Source organism: Oncorhynchus clarkii, chromosome 16, assembly GCF_045791955.1.
Source record: "Oncorhynchus clarkii lewisi isolate Uvic-CL-2024 chromosome 16, UVic_Ocla_1.0, whole genome shotgun sequence".
NCBI classification, from domain to species: domain Eukaryota; kingdom Metazoa; phylum Chordata; class Actinopteri; order Salmoniformes; family Salmonidae; genus Oncorhynchus; species Oncorhynchus clarkii.
Genome location: NC_092162.1, coordinates 42567850 through 42587735, shown reverse-complemented (window position 1 = coordinate 42587735; position 19886 = coordinate 42567850). Strand labels below are relative to the sequence as shown.

General features: G+C 44.3%; 1 protein-coding gene across 1 annotated transcript in view; it reads right to left on the bottom strand.

The window, feature by feature from the left end:
- LOC139368502 (basement membrane-specific heparan sulfate proteoglycan core protein-like) overlaps positions 1–19886 on the bottom strand; it is a 159128-nt gene that overhangs the window by 43874 nt on the left and 95368 nt on the right. The window contains exons 34-50 of the mRNA XM_071107471.1: positions 19541–19732; positions 18991–19029; positions 17175–17414; positions 16981–17052; positions 16109–16192; positions 15642–15734; positions 15375–15464; positions 15000–15230; positions 14659–14772; positions 14278–14405; positions 13942–14028; positions 13670–13728; positions 13330–13497; positions 12181–12291; positions 11871–11971; positions 5322–5502; positions 1708–1767 (exon numbers count right to left, since the gene is read on the bottom strand). Coding sequence (XP_070963572.1) covers positions 1708–1767; positions 5322–5502; positions 11871–11971; positions 12181–12291; positions 13330–13497; positions 13670–13728; positions 13942–14028; positions 14278–14405; positions 14659–14772; positions 15000–15230; positions 15375–15464; positions 15642–15734; positions 16109–16192; positions 16981–17052; positions 17175–17414; positions 18991–19029; positions 19541–19732 — 2050 coding nt within the window. The remainder of the gene's footprint in view (positions 1–1707; positions 1768–5321; positions 5503–11870; positions 11972–12180; positions 12292–13329; positions 13498–13669; positions 13729–13941; positions 14029–14277; positions 14406–14658; positions 14773–14999; positions 15231–15374; positions 15465–15641; positions 15735–16108; positions 16193–16980; positions 17053–17174; positions 17415–18990; positions 19030–19540; positions 19733–19886) is intronic.

Here is a 19886-nt window from a genome sequence, read left to right as displayed (position 1 = left end):
GTGGCAGGACAAAGCCTAAGTACGTGGTCTACGCCCGTGCCCCTTGGCAGCCACGGCCTCTGTGCAGCCGATGCAGATGAGAGGTGGCAGGCTGGCCTTGGCAGGGCACACGGTTCTCTGGGCACAGCTCTCTGTGCCAGCTTGACTGGACACTGAGCCCCAGCCACATTCAATCCCATCTGATCCCAGGGCGTCAGAGCAAAAGAAATCCCCCTTTCAGCAGCCAGGGAGGACCATCAGGCTATTTAAGCTCTGAGATAAGCCCTGGTCTGGGTCTGGGACTTACTGATCTGACAGAAACAGACACTAAAAAGGCCAATATTTCATCATCTTTGTTTTTCTAAGAGGATGGGCACTGACTGTGGTGAGCCTCAACAATGAGACATGGAAATACTGGGGGAACAAAGTATACAATGATATATAATAATGTTACAGTGTGATGATTGAATATTAGGGCTTGACTTTGATGAAGACTTATACAGTTGAGTGACCTGCGTGTGAACTTTGCAAAGTTCTCTAGTCTATTCTACAGATTCCTAAAAGCTTTTCCAAACCTGCAGTTTCCTTACAATATCACTTCTGTAAATGGGTGGTGAGGTGACATCAGGCCATGAGTATTCTATCTCATTGAAACATTCACTGTGACAGTTGAAGGAGTCTGTCTGTAGTTAGCTGCCAGAGGGAGATGAGGTGAACAATGAAGATGAGAGGAATTCTCCACCCTCCAGTGAGCTAACAGCCATGATGGTGGATATGATGCGGTGTACTAGGCACAGCATGATGTTTGAAGCACATTATGAAAGCTATTCCAGACCAGTGTGTGTCCCTGTGTGGGACTGGCAAGCAGACTGCAGATAGGGTGAGTGTGGGTGGGGTCTCCTCTGTGTTGAGTGTTGATTGGAAGACAACAAGCTTAAGTGCATCTACATAGAATGGGGAAATAAGAACATTCTAGAATCTTATTGAGTATGTAACATTCCCTCTAAATAGTTCAGATACTTGAATACTATAAGGTAAAGATACAGATCTGATCTCAGTCGGATGAATGTACTAAAATGTGCATTCACGCAATTGTGTTAAAAATGCGAGTGTGAATTACTGTGCAAATGGAAAACTTGAGGGGACCTGAGATTAAGTGCATGAGGAACTTTGTGGGTGGACTCAACCTTTTGTGAACTCAACCTTTGAGAGGAGCTTCCAACATAAATGACCATGCACCTGCACCTATGAACCCATACCATAGGAGCCAGACATGGCCTAGTAATGCTAATGTACAACCTACTATGTACTGTAATAACTAAAGTATATGATGTCAAGAGTAATACCAACATATGTTATCAAAAATATGATATATATGTAAAGATTTTTCTTATCAGGAATATTGTCTGTTCAAAGGCTATACGTTTGAGGAGACGAAATACAGAGCCAGCTTCGACTTGCATTTCGGCATTTCAATTAAGACCTTTGAAGATGCATGCCTCCCTATGATAGTCCAGTTAACCGTATATCCATGTAACCGTATAACCTTATGTGAAGTGCAAACTGTATGTAATCCCTGTGGTTGATTGTACATGGGCATTACCAGACCACCATTTTCATGCTGACGACGGCGGTAGATGAATGCATGCGTGACCGAGAGAGTGAGAAGCCCTCCAGGGGTGAGGTGGGGTGGAGGTGGAGAGGTGTGGCCATGCCATGCCCACTTACGCTTTCCATGTCCTTCCAACATTTCATAGGTCGTGTAAAACATCTGAGTCTGTGAGGCCTCTGGAAATGGGGGGAGGGAGGAGGAAGGGACAGGCAAACTGACAGGTGAGTCTCCAGGTCAACGGTGGAACACTGGCATTGGGATCATCATCCAATGCTCCTCCCACTGAGCCTGTGGCCCAATTATTCCCCAGAATACTGTGGTCCATCCAAGTACAGCCTGGTATTTCTTGTGCCAGTGATTTTCCAAAAAGCACAAGACAAAACAATACAACAGTAGAATGATAGGCAAGGAACATACCAGAACTTGAATGCAATAGGCACCAAATCCCCATCATGCATTTTAAGTATTCAAACAGGTTCTCCAATTCAGATTGAGAACTGAATGAGGAACAACAACTACGTATTGAGGACACTAGCCCCTTTCTTCAAAGAAAAATTTGCATTTTCGAGGATTGTCCATTTAGACACATGCAAAAACGAATCTGATTCAGCCAGTACGACACATACAGACCAAGGAGTAAGGTAGCTTTTTCATGATGATCAGAGATAGCTGTAGTTGTATGTATTCACAATCAACACACACACTTACCTTTCAATGAATTTAGGTGAGTAATTGTATGCTTTCTGAGAGATTTCTGAGGTTCTGTGAATGTTGGGTAGGATATAAACCATATCACCTTGGAGATTGTGTTGTTGCATTCATATTACATACAGGAATGGGGGAAGGGGGCTACCTATCAGTTGCACAACTGAATGCATTCAACCGAAATGTGTCTTCCCCTATGCTATATAAAACATTGCTGCTATGAACTATGGTAATTTGCTGGTGTAACAGTGAATAATGTCTACTCAGAGAGATTCAAAATCAACTAGTTACAGGTATACTTCACAAACACATGGGACAAGAACACAACAATAAGGTATGGCAGAACACAAGACAACAAGAATACAGATAGTAGAGAGACACATTTACGAAACATGCATGTTAGTAGTCAAGAAGTCATATCTGGAGCCTTGTACACTGAGGGTGGTAATATCTTCTGATCCATTGAAGTCTCACTCTGCATGACTCAGTGTCATATCTTCAAGTCTATGATCATTACTTTAAATCAATTTGATATTTTTCACAAACATTTTCACAGTTAAGATTTTTTTTTTTTTAACACATTGTGGTATTTGTATATTGCGTCAGTATCCGTTAGGTATTACAAATCAATTTAAATCAGTACATAGTATACTGTACAGTAAAATATGTTTGAAACGGCACCTTTGGTTATCCTGGCAGATTCTGTCTATCGGCACACCAGCGAGATTTGAATTGGCATATTTCAGCCACCGAATCAATCTATTTGTCTCATAGTAAGATACTGTGTAAATATATATATATATATATATTTTATTAATTTATGTTTTTGACAAGACACATTTGAAACATAAAAAAATGAATGCACTGACAAAACATTTGTACAAACTTTTTATCTGTTGTCAAAAGAAATGTAAACTGTGTTTTTATCATGCAAGTAAACGCATGAATACAGCGTAAAATCAAGTACTAACCAATCATCTGTCCCTATCTATGTATCTTGCTGTTTATGTAACATTTCTCTAACATTTCTCAAATTTGATTGTAATAGTAAAAAAATTCTATGCTTGGATAACATATTGGTATAAAAAAATCAATTATATATTTTTTTTTTTACTGTGCCCCTGATTTATAAATGTTGAATAAAATGTTAAACCTCAACACAAATTAAACGCAACAAAGTGTGACATACGCAAGCAAGTAAGTTGACTTGTGACAGCATTGAAATCAAACTAGCCTCAATAACCTTTCAAAAGTCAAATCTTGAACACATTTTCTTGGCGCCAGATTTACACATACTGGATAGTATGATGCAAAACAAGAAGCCTTACTTACTATTGACAATGCAATGCCTTGGACCCTCTTAATAATCAGATCCATAGAACAGATAATGAAAGCAGCGATAGATAGATATACTACGAACCTAAAGTTCAACCACAGGTTCTTTACCTGCTGCAAGGTTGATAGCACCATTTTCAACATTAACATTCATCAAAACAATCAGGAAAGTAACAAAGGATCAGATTTTTATACAGTTTGTGCTTGTTCTTTCCCTGTATGATCATCACGTCACACTCGAGGGAGGATGGAGATTGGGATCGTGATGGGGCTTCTATACAGTACTGTATGTCCCCGGGGTGATTGACTGAAGTCCTCTTTGAATGTCAGTCCCAGTCAGAGTCACTAAGCACCCATCTTGTCATCCATATACCTCCTCAACCACTACAGCTCAAGGAGAAACCACCACCTTCCCAGCCAGGGTTGCAGAGCTCAGGAAAGACACCGAATAACCAACACCCTGCTAGTAAGAAAATTGAAGTGGCACAAACTAGAGTACAAGTGGCTAAAAAGTTACCAAAACATCACCACCACCACCGAACCCACAGTGAAGACAGCAACAGCTAAAGATCAGAGAGAAGATGTCACCGATGGCAACAGAGACCAAAGGACTGTCACCGATGGCAACAGAGACCAAAGGATTGATAAGTCCTCACTGAGTATTAAAACAAGAAGCAACTTGAAAATGAATCAAATATATGCCACTGGGCAAGACAACCTTCTTTGGTATATCCATTGGGGGTGGTAAGACCACAGTTCATAGTAACTAAAACTACTTGAAACTCTTGAGTGGGCAATATCTTTGGACTTTGGTAGCATTGAGGTCTACTGTGTGCTATGATGTCTTAGACAAGCCACACACATATTGTATCTTAAACTGATGGACCTTTTGATTATTAAATCATTAGTATATCCACAAGCGGTATGTTGCTCATGGACCAGTCATGGGTTCTGACTTCTAAAACTTGAAATATTGTTAATCATCAGGTACCCTAGGGAAAGGAGAAATGGCCACAGTCTGGTTTCTACACCAGAAGTTAATAGTTATCTGTAGGAGGAATGTATGTGGTCGAGGTCACTGATAAGGGTGGAGAGCTGTGAGGTCAGGTCAGGTCAAATTCAGGGAGAAGGAAAAGTTTATTACCCACATCACTTAACTTTATGACTAACAATACAAATGTAATGTTTATAGGGAATGAGGAGACTTAACCCAAATTGGGGTATATATACTTGTGCTGGTGGGGACATGTTTTTTCACTGTTCCAGCTGTCTGACCCTTTGATTGATTCAACTTAGTTTAAGCTTTACTAATTGTCTGTGAGTTTTTAGAACCTAATACTAGTAAAGATTGTACACACAGTACGAAGGTCGGGCCATTATTAGAAAGACAGAGACAGGTAGCATAGAGAGAGATTGGAAAGGTTTAAAGTGAGAGGTTATCGGAGTTTAGGAAGTGGGGGGCAGGGAGCGGGAGTGACAGGGGTTATGCTGTTTGCCAGAAGCTGCAGACAGACAAACACATTCAACACAGTGCATGATATAAGGGAGACGGAGGCAAAGCAAAAGGAAGGCGGGTCATGCACCATTCAAGGAGGGCTAAGGGGAGGAACTCAAAGAAATAGAGCTTGTAGGGTGGTGGTATAGAGGCTGATGGCTAACAGCATGATGGAGCCTGCCTGGGATCACGAACCTGGCACGTAGAGGACGGCTGTACCCTCGTCCATGGCAAACATGTTGGAGCCTGTACACACGTAGATGCCAGCGTCCTCAGGCTGGACGTTCTGGATGGTCAGGATGCCGTTGAAGTCCATGGCTCTGTTGGGCAGCTTGCCGTTACCCCGCCGAGTCCACACCAGGGTGTAGGCTGGAGACTGGGAGGGGACAGATGGGTACAAGATGTGAAGTAAACACAAATAAGAGAGAAAGAAATGCAACAGGGTGGCCAGTAAGAGGGAGACAATTGTGCTTAATGTGCCTGACCAAGATGGCGTAGCAGTCGGACGTTTGTGATGGCTTGTCCCGTCCTGTCCCGTGTATATATTGTTTTCTTCGTATATACAGTTGAAGTCGGAAGTGTACAAACACCGTTGTCAAATACATTTAAACTCAGTTTTTTTTAGTTTTTTTTTTTACAATTCCTGACATTTAATCCTAGTAAGAATTCCCTGTATTTGGTCAGTTAGGATCACCACTTTATTTTAAGAATGTGAAATGTCAGAAAAATAGTAGAGAGAATGATTTATTTCATATTTTATTTCTTTCATCAAATCAAATGTATTTGTCACATACACATGGTTAGCAGATAATTCATGCGAGTGTAAGGAAATGCTTGTGCTTCTAGTTCCGACCATGCAGTAATAACCAACAAGTAATCTAACCTAACAATTTCACAACAACTACCTTATACAACTACCTTATACAAGTGTACAGGAATGAATATGTACATAAAAATATATGACCCGAACGGCAGAGGCAAGATGCAGTAGATGGTATAGAGTACAGTATATACATATGAGATGAGTAATGTAGGGTATGTAAGCATTATATAAAGTGGCTAGTGATAAATTGATTACATAAATGTTTCCATTATTAAAGTGGCTAGAGTTGAGTCAGTATATTAGCAGCAGCCACTCAATGTTAGTGATGGCTGTTTAACAGTCTGATGGGCTTGAGATAGAAGCTGTTTTTCAGTCTCTTGGTCCCCGCTTTGATGCACCTGTACTGACCTCGCCTTCTGGGTGATAGCGGGGTGAACAGACAGTGGCTCGGGTGGTTGTTGTCCTTGATGATCTTTTTGGCCTTCCTGTGACATCGGGTGGTGTAGGTGCCCTGGAGGGCAGGTAGTTTGCACCCGGTGATGTGTTGTGCAGACCTCACTACCATCTGGAGAGCCTTACAATTATGGGAGGAGCAGTTGCCATACCAGGTGGTGATACAGCCTGACAGGATGCTCTCGATTGTGCATCTGTAAAAGTTTGTGAGTGTTTTTGGTGACAAGCCAAATTTCTTCAGCCTCCTGAGGTTGAAGAGGCGCTGCTACGCCTTCTTCACCACGCTGTCTGTGTGGGTGGACCATTTCAGTTTGTCCGTGATGTGTACGCGGAGGAACTTAAAATTTTCCACCCTCTCCACTACTGTCCCGTCAATGTAGATAGGGGGCTGCTCCCTCTGCTGTTTCCTGAAGTCCAGGACCCAGTTGCACAGGGCGGGGTCGAGACCCAGGGTCTCGAGCTTAATGACGAGTTTGGAGGGTACTATGGTGTTAAATGCTGAGCTGTAATCGGTGAACAGCATTCTTACATAGGTATTCCTCTGGTCCAGATGGGTTAGGGCAGTGTGCAGTGTGCAGTTTGATGGCAATTGCGTCGTATGTGGACCTATTGGGGTGGTAAGCAAATTGGAGTGGGTCTAGGGTGTCCTTGATTAGTCTCTCAAAGCACTTCATGATGATGGAAGTGATTTAGCTCAGTTACCTTAGCTTTCTTGTAAACAGGAACAATGGTGGCACTCTTAAAGCATGTGGGAACAGCAGACTGGATAAGGATTGATTGCGAGGGTTAAAATGTTTTACTCACGTTGGCTACAGTGAAGGAGACACTGTATTGTCCTCAAAGCGAGCAAAAAAGTTGTTTAGTCTGTCTGGGAGCAAGACATCGTGGTCCGTGACAGGGCTGGTTTTTCTTTTGTAGTCCGTGATTGACTGTAGACCCTGCCACATACCTCTCATGTCTGAGCCGTTGAATTGCGACTCCACTTTGTCTCTATACTGACGCTTAGCTTGTTTGATTGCCTTGCGGAGGGAATAGCTACACTGTTTGTATTCAGTCATGTTTCCGGTCACCTTGCCCTGATTAAAAGCAGTGGTTTGCGGTTTCAGTTTTGCGCGAATGCTGCTATCAATCCACATTTTCTGGTTGGGGAATGTCTTAATAGACACTGTGGGTATAACATCACCGATGCATTTGCTAATAAACTCGCTCCCCAAATCAGCGTATTCGTCAATGTTGTTGTTCGCCGCAATGCGGAACATATCCCAGTCCACGTGATCGAAGCAATCTTGAAGAGTGGAATCCGATTGGTCGGACCAGCGTTGAACAGACCTGAGCACGGGAGCTTCCTGTTTTAGTTTCTGTCTATAGGCTGGGAGCAACAAAATGGAGTGGTGGTCAGCTTTTCCAAAGGGAGGGCCTTATAGGCCTTATATGCATCGAGGAAATTAGAATAACAATGTTCTAGGGTTTTGCCAGCCCTGGTAGCACAATCGATATGCTGATAGACTTTGGGGATCCATGTTTTTAGATTAGCCTTGTTAAAATCGCCAGCTACAATAACTACAGCCTCAGGTGGTTTCCAGTTTACATAGTGTCGAATTAAGTTCTTTCAGGGCCGCCGATGTGTCTGCTTGGGGGGAATATACACAACTGTGATTATAATCGAAGATAATTATTTTGGTAGATAATGCAGTCGGCTTTTGATTGTGAGGAATTCTAAGTCAAGTGTACAAAAGCACTTGAGTTCCTGTATATTGTTATGATCACACCACGTCTCGTTAATCATAAGGCATACACCCCCGCCCTTCTTTTTACCAGAGAGATGCTTGTTTCTGTCGGCGCGATGCGTGAAGAAACCAGGTGGCTGTACCGACTCAGATAGCGTGTCTCGAGTGAGCCATGTTTCCCTGAAACAAAGGTTACCGTCTCTGATGTCTCTCTGGAATGCTACCCTTGCTCAGATTTAGTCTACCTTGTTGTCAAGAGACTGGACATTGGCGAGTAGTATGCTCGGAAGTGGTGTGCGATGTGCCATGTCTACGGAGCCTGACCAGAAGACCACTCCATCTGCCCCTTCTACGGCGCCGTTGTTTGGGTCGCCGGCTGGGATCCGATCCATTGTCCTGGGTGGTAGGCCATACAGAGGATCTGCTTCGGGAAAGTTGTATTCCTGGTCGTAATGTTGGTGAGTTGACGTTGCTCTTATATCCAATAGTTCCTCCCGACTGTATGTAATAAAACCTAAGATTTTCTGGGGTAACATTTTAAGAAATAACACACACAAAAAAATACTGCATAGTTTCCTACGAACGCGAAGCGAGGCGGCCATCTCTGTCGGCGCCGGAAGTATGTTTATCACATTCCCAATGGATCAGAAGTTTACATACACTCAATTAGTATTTGGTAGCATTGCCTTTAAATTGTTTAACTTGGGCCAAACGTTTCGGGTAGCCTTCCACAAGCTTCCCACAATAAATTGGGTGAATTTTGAGCTGGTGTAACTGAGTCTTGCTTGCTCACACATGCTTTTTCAGTTCTGCCCACACATGTTCTATAGGATTGAGGTCAAGGCGTTGTGATGGCCACTCCAATACCTTGGCTTTGTTGTCCTTAAACCATTTTGCCACAACTTTGGAAGTATGTTTGGGGTCATTGTCCATTTAGAAGACCTATTGGAAGACCTTTTTTATGACAGTTTTGGAGCAGTGGCTTCTTCCTTGCTGAGCGGCCTTTCAGGTTATGTGGATATAGGACTCGTTTTACTGTGGATATAAACTCAGCAAATAAATAAACGTCCCTTTTTCAGGACCCCGTCTTTCAAAGATAATTTGTAAAAACCCAAATAACTTCCCAGATCTTCATTGTAAAGGGTTTAAACACTGTTTCCCATGCTTGTTCAATTAACCATAAACAATTAATGAATATGCACCTCAAGATGTCCTCACCAGACATCACCAGCAACAACGTTGCCTATGGACACAAACCCACTGTCGCTGGACCAGACAGGACTGGCAAAAAGTGCTCTTCACTGACGAGTCGCAGTTTTGTCTCATCACCACTCTGGACGGTTCTGACTTAGAATATGTGGACAACTTCAAATACCTAGGTGTCTGGTTAGACTGTAAACTCTCCTTCCAGACTCACATTAAGCATCTTCAATCCAAAATTAAATCTAGAATCGGCATCCTATTTCGCAGCAAAGCCTCCTTCAGTCACGCTGTCAAACATACCATTGTAAAACTGACTATCCTAATGATCCTTGACTTCGGCGATGTAATTTACAAAATAGCCTTCAACACTCTACTCAGCAAACTAGATGCAGTCTATCCCAATGCCATCCGTTTTGTCACCAAAGCCCCATATACTACCCACCACTGCGACCTGTATGCTCTCGCTGGCTGGCCCTCACTACATATTCGTCGCCAAACCCACTGGCTCTAGGTCATCTATAAGTCTTTGCTAGGTAAAGCCCTGCCTTATCTCAGCTCACTGGTCACCATAGCAACACCCACCCGTAGCACGCGCTCCAGCAGATATATTTGTCTTGCTCCTTTGCACCCCAGTATCTCTACTTGCACATCATCTGCACATCCAGTGTTAATGCAAAATTGTAATTATTTAGCCTCTATGGCCTATTTATTGCCTTACCTCCCCACTCTTCTACATTTGCACACACTGTACATAGATTTTTCTGTTGTGTTATTGACTGTACGTTTGTTTATGTGTAACTCTGTGTTGTTTTTGTCGCACTGCTTTGCTTTATCTTGGCCAGGTCGCAGTTTAAATGAGAACTTGTTCTCAACTGGCCGATCTGGTTAAATAAAGGTGAAATAAAATAAAAAATAGTTTAATAATAAGGTATATGGTAAACAAAGGTGTTGTCAATTATAACCTGTTTCAGGATGCTAGGTGGTATTTGGGTGGTATTTCGCACATCACTACTTCACAGGAGAGGCAAAACGTCTTTTTGGAAGAATTGCCTCCTGGAACATGAACTTTCATGTGCCTTAATAACAAACATGTATTCCATCTGTAAATATGAATAAAATTGTTAAATTACGACCCTAGTTGGTTAAAGCCACAGAAAAAGACCTTCCTGCTAGCTATGATTGGCTGAGATAATGCATGGGCTGGACATGCCGGAAGATGAGTTTGGATTGGTCTGCCATGTAGCATGTTTCTGTCTATAACATGAGCTGCACAGTATGTATTGATAGTCCCTTCTAACACTGCGTGTTTTAAATGTATATAATGTTAGCCATCGAGACCTACAAACGTTTTGCTACTTTACGTAACAACATTGATGCCCTGAATTTAGCAGGTGCTATTGACAGATCAGTTGAAAAAGTTGTGATGGGCTACTTTCTGCACACGCCACAGTCAGTGTGAACCGGAGTGACTTGACACAACATTCGCCAAACAAGATGTAGCTACAAACAAAATGGAGCTGTGTTCATCCATGTATACAGGTAAGAGTCTAGCTATATTTTCAGATGTTCTAATTTTGTCAGGAAGTCGTTTTCATTGCAAGTTAAAGCATACTGTTCGCTAGCTAGCGAACGTTAGATTGTTGGCTCGCTAGCTAACGTTACGTTCATGATCTGTGTAGTAATATTATAAGAATCAGAAATGCATTGCTAGTTATAGCCTAATGTTAACTAGTTAACACTGAACCTAGCTGGTTAGCTTTAGGTACCTGCAGATTCAAACTACATGACAATGTTTGTATTGGTAGTAGTATGAGTTGGGATTATGCCAGTTCATTGTTAAACTAGCTAGCTAACTACATGTCTAAACAAAAGACTCCACCTCGGACGGATTATTGCGTGACCCATCAAATTAGCCAGATGTGTCTGTCTGAGGGTGATTACGGCCATCTATTGTATTTTATGAACATGTGTACATGTCTAGACAATAGTGACCCACTTAGCTAGATGTGGCTGGGGGGTGGTTATAGCATTTATTTCACACAACCCATCAATTTAGACAAGTGCGTCAGGTAAGCGTCATCTAATAATCATTCAATATATATTTTTGTATATTTAAATAACCATTTCACTGTACAGTTTACACCTTCTGTATCCTGTGCATGTGACAAATAAACGTGATATATAGTGGGCTGAGGCTTAAGAGAATGATGCTAAATGGGGGTAGAAAAACATTGGTTCTCCAGTATGTGTACCAAACAATTCAAAGGGCCATTTTCTCAAAAGTGGGGTTACAAGTTTATCAACTTTCAAAGCAGAATTACTTTCCCATTGTTCCTCAACTGCAGTGTATGATATACAATTTTGTAGCTTTGAGTCTCTCCTTTTATCCACTGTAAAAAAAACAGAATTTCAAATTTTGCTACATAGGACAATTCCAGGTGGTGGGAAATGATTTAAGCACAATGCCAACCATCAAAGATACATTAAAATAAGCCGAATTGATTGCATTAATGTCTCCATGTCGGTCGCTAGTCTTACCTGGCTCTTGGCTGTGCAGATGAAGCTGACTGTTGCGCCAACTGTGACACTCCGTGCTTTGGGCTCCTCGATGGTCACCTGAATGGGTTTGTACGAGACAGCTGGAGAAAGACATGCACAGAAACCATTCAGTAAACACTCAAATGTCCCAAGTTACAATTTCTTAAAAGTTTTTACTGTCTCAACTTCGAACATATTTTGTTCAAGTCAGTTTGAACTATTCAACAACTATCTGTAAGATCAGTGGGGGAAAAAAAATCACAAAAGTATTCCAAATGCACTATTTTAACGGACAATTAGAAATGCGTACTTGTGACAACAATCTCAGCGCGGCTCCTGTTGGTGTTGCGTTGGTCTCTGCAGGTACAGACATACATGCCTGTGTCACTGGGCTGAACACTGGGGATATGCAGCTCCTCTCCTGAGAGAATAGGTAGGAACACGGAATGAGATTAAATTACCAAGGGGAATGGACTAGTACTTCAATAGCGTAGAAAACCCTTACAGTTTCCCATGAGTGGCATCCAGCGATTTTTGGATATTTTACTGTTGAAAAGCGCTATCCAAAGTATAAATACAGTAAAGTACACACACTACAGGCTACAAAAATATGTTTTGAGCAAAAATATATTTTTTACAAAACTGAACACTTCAAGATGTTGTTCTGCTGGGAATCTGTGATGTCATCACCTCCTCTCTTGCTTGAGAAAAAATTGAGAAGCAATAGAGAACAAAAAAGGACAGCCCCCCCCCACACACACATGTGCCAAGTCGAGACTCGCCTGGACCACCTATTGAGATGTGCCTTTTGTTAAGTAAATCAGGTGTTAAATGAGGTAAAAAGGAGACTGGAATGTCACTTGAAAGGAGAAGAGTAGAGGTACTCGGTGGATGGGCTTTCTATTGTTCTTAGGTCACTCTGCCCCCATTTCACACCAAGTTGCCAGGGAACTCAGTCACCTGACAGGGTCAGTCAATCACAGGCCCTATCTGGTGGGGTAACTCAATACAACATGTATCCTACCATCTGTACCTCAGTCTTTCTCTGCAACTCCAGGAGTGAATAGCAAGGTGACCAACCACCTGGCTGTAGCAACCCACAGAAGACTGACAGCTGGGCCTCACCCCATGGACACTTCCCTCTCTGGACAGTCCCTACTGTGTAGTGCATTTATGACCATACAACCACTTCTACTAGTCCCATCTTGCTACATTGGTGTGTGTGCATCTTAAGTGTGTGCAAAAAAAGTGTGTTCTGTACATCTGTCTCCTACTGGTCATTACTACACCTTCTAACAGAGGCGCAGGGACGATTGTATCTACATTCACCAATACTGGTCTTTAGTGAGGAGTGTATACTGTGCCGCTATATACAACAACAGTAATGTATGTATGGCTCTTATGTTAGGCCAAGTCATACTCCCTATTACCCAGAACTGGTCTGTCCAGTATACTATACCTTGTCTTTGTCTGACGGCGCTGTTGGTCACGGGGCGTCCATCCTCCCTGGACCAGTAGTAGTAGTGGGGTGGAGGGCCGGTCACCTGGCACCGCAGGGTCACTGGGCTGCCCTGGGTCACCAAAACCCTCTCAGGGTACACTTTCACCACCAGGGAGGCTGCCGCTGCTGGGTCAAAGGTTAAGGGTCAAAGGTTAGGGCACAAGGATCAATCGCAGAGACACTCTTGGTGGTTACAGTCTGGCAGGAAGAAAAAGTAGATTGATTTTGAGTTCCTTTTCAGTTGGTTCACTCAATACAACATGTATCCAAGTCTACTGGACGTTTTGGGTTCCCTTACTATTGGATGGACGACACGTAATCCTGTCTTGTGGATTTCCAACGTATCCAGTTGCACAGCTGTAGGGGACAGAGAGAAAGACATTCATATAGAGTCAACACAACGTCAAAGGACACTGAAAAGCCAGTCTGAATAGAGCAGCCTGGTACTAGCTCAGTTTGTGTTGTATAGCCATTGGCATGACAATGACCACAGGACACCGACAAGACAGAACAAACAGATCTGGGACCGGGCTAGAATAGAGAGGTAAAGAGAGAGTTGTGTCAGCTTACCGCTCACAGTACTGGCCAGTGTATCCAGGCTGGCAAGCAGTACACTGATAACCACCGTTACCAAGGCTCTCACAGGTGGGGGAGAACCTGGCAAACACACACAGATAAGCAAGTACAGTATACTCCAGTAATAACTAACCCAGTGGGATCTGTTCCAAGTTGGGATGTAGGGCAACGTTTCAAAGACAGATATGAATGACTGAGAACTACATCTTGTTCCAATGGAGGACCATTTTGATACTGTTTATCGTTGTTACAGAAGCAAAAACCCCTTTTTATCCCCCATCCGGACTGAGACTGTGTTCTGTGTCCTAATCCTGTTAGCGGCTCACTCACTGGTTGTCAGGGTCGGTGTGAGGGCAGGCACAGGGCTGGCAGTCCTCTGGGGTTCCAGCGGTGGGATCCCCATAGAAACCTGGGGCACACTGCTCACACAGCTCTCCCTGGGTGTTGTGCAGACAGCTCTGGAGATGCGGGAAGACGACAACCACTCGCTTGTTATTCAATGTACTTGTTTCAAATCTACTGCTATTTTGGACCTGAGGCCATGTGGGTGGTGAGCTAGGATTCATTGTGATCTCAGAGGCTGAACTGATCCTACATTAGCATTCCTGGTTTTAAATTAACGAGGTTAACCTGGATAAAATGAAGGTTAAATAAACTAAATGAGAAATTCATCAAAACAACTGCCCTAAAGAGATTCTCTGGGCTGCATACCGTGCAGATGCCATTCTCGGGGTGGCAGGAGTCAGAGTGCCCGTTGCACTCACACAGCTCACAGTGGCCCAGGTACAGGCCCCCTCCGGTACGAGTGTAGCCAGGGGCACAGTCCTGGTAGAGAGAGAGTTACAACTGTCATCACACATCACACCGTGGGCTTGACACTCTCAGGGTGGGTTTCCTGGACACGGAGCCTGGTCCTCCTTCGAGCATGCTTTCTCCAGAAGGCAAAACATTTAAAGTCTGCTGACTGTTCAAACATACATACATTTACGTTTGAGGTTAATTAGTCAACATTGCCACTTGTGGCAGAGAGAGAGAGAGAGAGCTCCTCTTACCTGACAGGAGAGTCCCTGGTAGGCGGGCGGGCAGCGGCACTGCTCAACCTCCAGAGCCTGAGCCAGGCCGCTGTAGTTGGGCACGGCCACCTCCATGCTGACCTCGGAGATGCTGGAGGACCTCATCTCTGTGTAGTAGGAGGCCCGCACCAGGATGTCATCCAGGTCAGCCAGCACCATCATCAGGTGCTCCCTAGTGGCAGGCATGCCGTCGGGGCGACGCCAGTTCTCCTACAGGACAGGGAGATGGGAGTTACTCCTATTGTATCACCAGGATGCTAGTGTGACCTGTGCCAATGAGGAACGGATGGTAAAGGTTGCAATCAAATCACCATTTGGGGACTATAAAGATCGCAGCTACTGTAGAACACTGACCTCTCTGAAGACGAGCTCAAACTGGCGGGACTCTCTTGTCCCCTTTCCCCTCTGCCACAGCTGGTGAGCCACCAGGGTGATGTCATTTCCCTGTGGGCAACAATGACAAGGGCAACCCATGGCAGGTGAGTGTAAAACTAATTGATGCGACAGCAGTACATTGAAGAGAATGACATTCATAACTTGTGGGGTCCTGAGTGTGCTATGGAATGGATGCAACAACAGTAAATGAGATTGAACGCAATGTTAACTTTGGTGCATACTTACAATAATCTGAACATCAGCGTCTTCGATGGCTGTTCCTCTCTGGCCGGCTACATAGGAGATGGTATACTTCAGCTTCCCACCATACGAGTTCACCTATTGTAGAGGTGGAGATAAATACATTTAGGCCTCTTCTATTAGAAATGTGTCTTTCTGTAAGAGCAAAAAGCGTGAAGCGATCATAGAGCACATGATGTATTACATTTCTCTAAGATGTTCATCTTCTCCAATAAAAACTGAGTCATGCTTGACCTCCCACCACTTGGAGAAGTGTCTTAGTTAAACAGGGATCATGAATCAATAAGTGCTGTACACTACACAGGGCGGTGCCGCCCTGCCCTTCATTTCCCTTCCACAGCTCTGATAGTTCAGGTGGAGGAATGGTGCGGTGGTTCTGTGGCCAAACGGTTAACCGAAGGGTAAACACCCAGTCAGGGTGCAGGAAGGCTGGGCCTGGCTCGTACTGTTACCTTATCCCCTATGAACTGCTCTGGGAGCTGCCAGTAGAGCGTGTCATCCGGGTGCAAGCTGAAACCTTTGTAGAACAAAGCGTACTGGGGCAGAGGAAGGAGAGCATGAGAGAGCAAGCCAGAGAAAGAGCTCAAAAGATACGCAAGGAGAGAGAGAGAGAGAGAGAGAGAGGCATCGCAAGCACAGTAGAGAGGAGAGCAGAGAAAGGGTTTACATTTTGGTCCCCTACTAGTTAACTACTACTTGGTGACAAAGTGACACTCACACCATGCGTTAACTGGCAACTAAAACAACAGCTTCCAGTGTGTATAATGTGAAAATCACAGCTTATAAAGGTGACTGTCTGACATGTTTAGACCCTTATACAGTATAATTATAGATTACAGATCCAGTGCTACTCTTTAAGTGAAGAACTACAGAGTACGACTTTAACAGTAATTGTGTACTGTGCTTTAAAGAGGAAAATGCCACCCTGCTTAGTCATGGAATTTATGCACATACTGCCCTTTTCAGCCCTATCTTCTCTTTCTTGTTCTTTTGAAAAAGACCCAGGCCGCGAACACTTTGACAATACTAAGGAAAACTGTACAGGATAACCCTGTGAAATATTAACTCTCATGATTCGTGAATGGGTTTATGATCAACCTGATCGGTTGTTGATTAACCTTCCTGGCTACAGTACACTGTATGTTATCACATGGAGGGAGGCAGTTTCCTCTGCTTGTGTTTGTCAAGAGCAGGGATATGCAGTCAGACAGTCTGGTTGTCTGTCTGTCCGTCTGTTCATCATTTAGCCAGCCAATCAGTCAGCTAGCCAATCAGTCGGTCTGTCCGTCCGCCCGTCAGTCAGCCAGCCTATCATCATGTCTACCTGGCTGGAGGCCCCTGCAGGCCCGGGGCTACTGGGAGCACCCACTATGTTCTTGGTCCCCCGCTGTTGAGTCTGTCAACAGGACCAGGCCCCAAAAGAGAGTAAACCAGTCAGTAACGACCACAATAACAACTATGGATGAGCTAAAAAGTTAAAGGCTTGAGTGTTTCTCATAGGGGTTATTTTAGATGTACCTTCCGTCGAGGAGAGTGACCTGGGGAGGCTGGCTGAGGACTAGTAGGCCGTACCAGGGAGGAGATACCAGAGAGGGAGGAAGGGGGAGAGGGGGTCCTCAGGGGGGTACGAGACCCGGACCGAAACGAGGCGCTGGGGACCTTCCTCTCAGAGGAAGAGGAGGGAGGGAAGGGAGGAGAGCCGGCTGGAAAGTTGGAGAGGATTGCCCAGATCTCATCATCCAGCTTCTTCACTTGTTCCTGGGGGAGAGGATGGGGAGGGTAGTGGGGGGGGGGGGGGGGGGGGGGGGGGGCTCATGAGGGTTTCCCCAAAGGAGACCGCCCACCATGCAAGGTAAGAGACACACCAAGCACTGGGGTCTGGGGGACATGCTGTGTCATGCTCTTAACCAGGTCTACAACCCTGTGGTATGTACACAACTTCACTCACTGGGGCCATTGAACTTTCTAGTTTCTACAATCCTAAAACAGGGAAGTCTTGACGCAAAACATCCAAACACGTCGGCTATTAGACAACATGGCTCTCTTCTCCTCAAATTCCAGAGCGCCTCACAATCCCATTCAGGTCTGTTTGTAATACACACACGTGCATTTTCACGACATGCATCAGGTAAATGTACTGTCAACGTGCTGCAGTTGCTTTCATGCTGATGTCTACCATGCTACAGTAAATATCCAGTCACATACTGTCTTACGGGTGGTGGGATTATCTTTCATGCTGATGTCTACCATGCTACAGTAAATATCCAGTCACATACTGTTTTACGGGTGGTGGGATTATCTTTCATGCTGATGTCTACCATGCTACAGTAAATATCCAGTCACATACTGTCTTACGGGTGGTGGGATTATCTTTCAAGGATGTCATGGCAATTGACATCCCAAAAGGCAATCCATATCAGGGGAAGGGGGGAGGGGGTGGCTGGGTTGTACTGTTGTCATTAGATGTGTTGTATGGACATAGCAGTGGGTGGCTAGGCTACAGTAGGAATACCTGGCTAGCTCTTTTGGACCTGGAGGTGCCATTACCCTTCGAAGACTTCATCATGTCCCAAACGGACGCATCCTTCCTCCGTTGCTCCTCTGTCCAGGCGGAGTCGCTCTAGTGTTGTGAATAAACAAGGCTCCCGTGATCAATTCCCCACGTGGGAGCCAGCGGAAGACTTTAGAACTAATGGGGGACTTGAAGAACGTAACTGCTGTTCACGGCTATCAATGTCGGACGTCTGCAAAACTCCTCCTGACTCAGTCGCTTCAGTGCACTACATCAGAGTCATCCACCGCGTGAATGGTCCATTAAACAGAGTGACGTCTATAAGTAACCAATACGCGTAGAGTGTAACCCGCGATGGCATGTGAACCTGAAATATTCCTAATATTACAGAAGTGTGTGTAAATAGGGCCATTACTGTATGTCGATTGCTGCTACAATGGAGCTGAAACTAGGAGCAATTTGAGACCATTGGAAAAGCAGGATACCCATGCATCTCAAACACACAAACCTCCTACAAACAAGAAAATAAGGGTAATGTATGACGCATTTATCTCAACACAAATCAAATCAAATCAGTACGATCAAATGACAAATCACACCAATCCTTTGTTTGAATTACAGGCAAACATTTTAGTCATCAATTCTTCACAAAAAGTGTTATTTTTATTTTTATGTGTAAACTGTCATTGGTGAGGGGCTGGTAAGTAAGCCTTTCACTGTAAGGTTGTACCTGTTGTATTCGGCGCATGCGACTAATACAATTTGATTTGATACTGGTCAATCCACAATCATCACCACACGACAAGCACCGCTCTGGTTTACCTGGTGCGCTCGTCTCATACGAGCAAAGAAAGCTTCCTTCTATAGAGTGGACAGGCAAACCAAGAGTAAAAATAACTCAATTACACTTGAATGATGCATAAAGAACCAACATCTTCTCAAGACCAATAATGAAATGCATCCATGTGATGCTTTCTAAAAGTAGATGCATCAACAAACAGTACAGTACTGACTTCTATCTCAGAGACTGCTATGGCCAATGCTTTCTGATGAGGTTCTACCGCCTGTAATACATGGTAAATTCATGGAGCATACAACCAAACGACAATTTCCCACTATGAGATTGGCCCTCAAACTTAGCGTTTTCTACGATAACTCATTTAGCAAACCCTTTCACAACAAAGACCAGCACAGACATTCAGGCAGAACTTGAGAGAGCATTTAAGCGCTGTTAGGAGCAGGAATGCTAGAGGATTCCCGAATGAGAAGAAGCCACTTCGCACCATGTAGCGAGAGAGTGGGAGTAGACGTCGGGACAGCGTTTGTATCGTCTCTGATGGCCACGGTGGACAGATCCTCATCTGGGACTCACCTTATCCCCTTGGAAAGCCCCGAGCAGCCGCCAATAGAGGGGCCCCTGGCCCAGGTAGTCAAAGTTGCTGTAGGAGAGCTGGGTGCCGTCAGTGGACACCTCCACGGTGAATCCGGTGGAGATACGGACGGTGCGCTGCCGGTTGACCAAAGCAAAGCCCTGGAAGTTGCCTGGGGCAAAGACGGATGACACCTGCAGGACACAAATGAAGGGATGATCATCCAATCACACTCAGAGAGACAGGAAAACCGTTTATTCAGTTCAGCTGTTAGTATATGTTTGTGTGTTGACTTGCCTATATTCCTTGATTGGTCATTGTCACATCAAACTCAAACAGATATGAGAC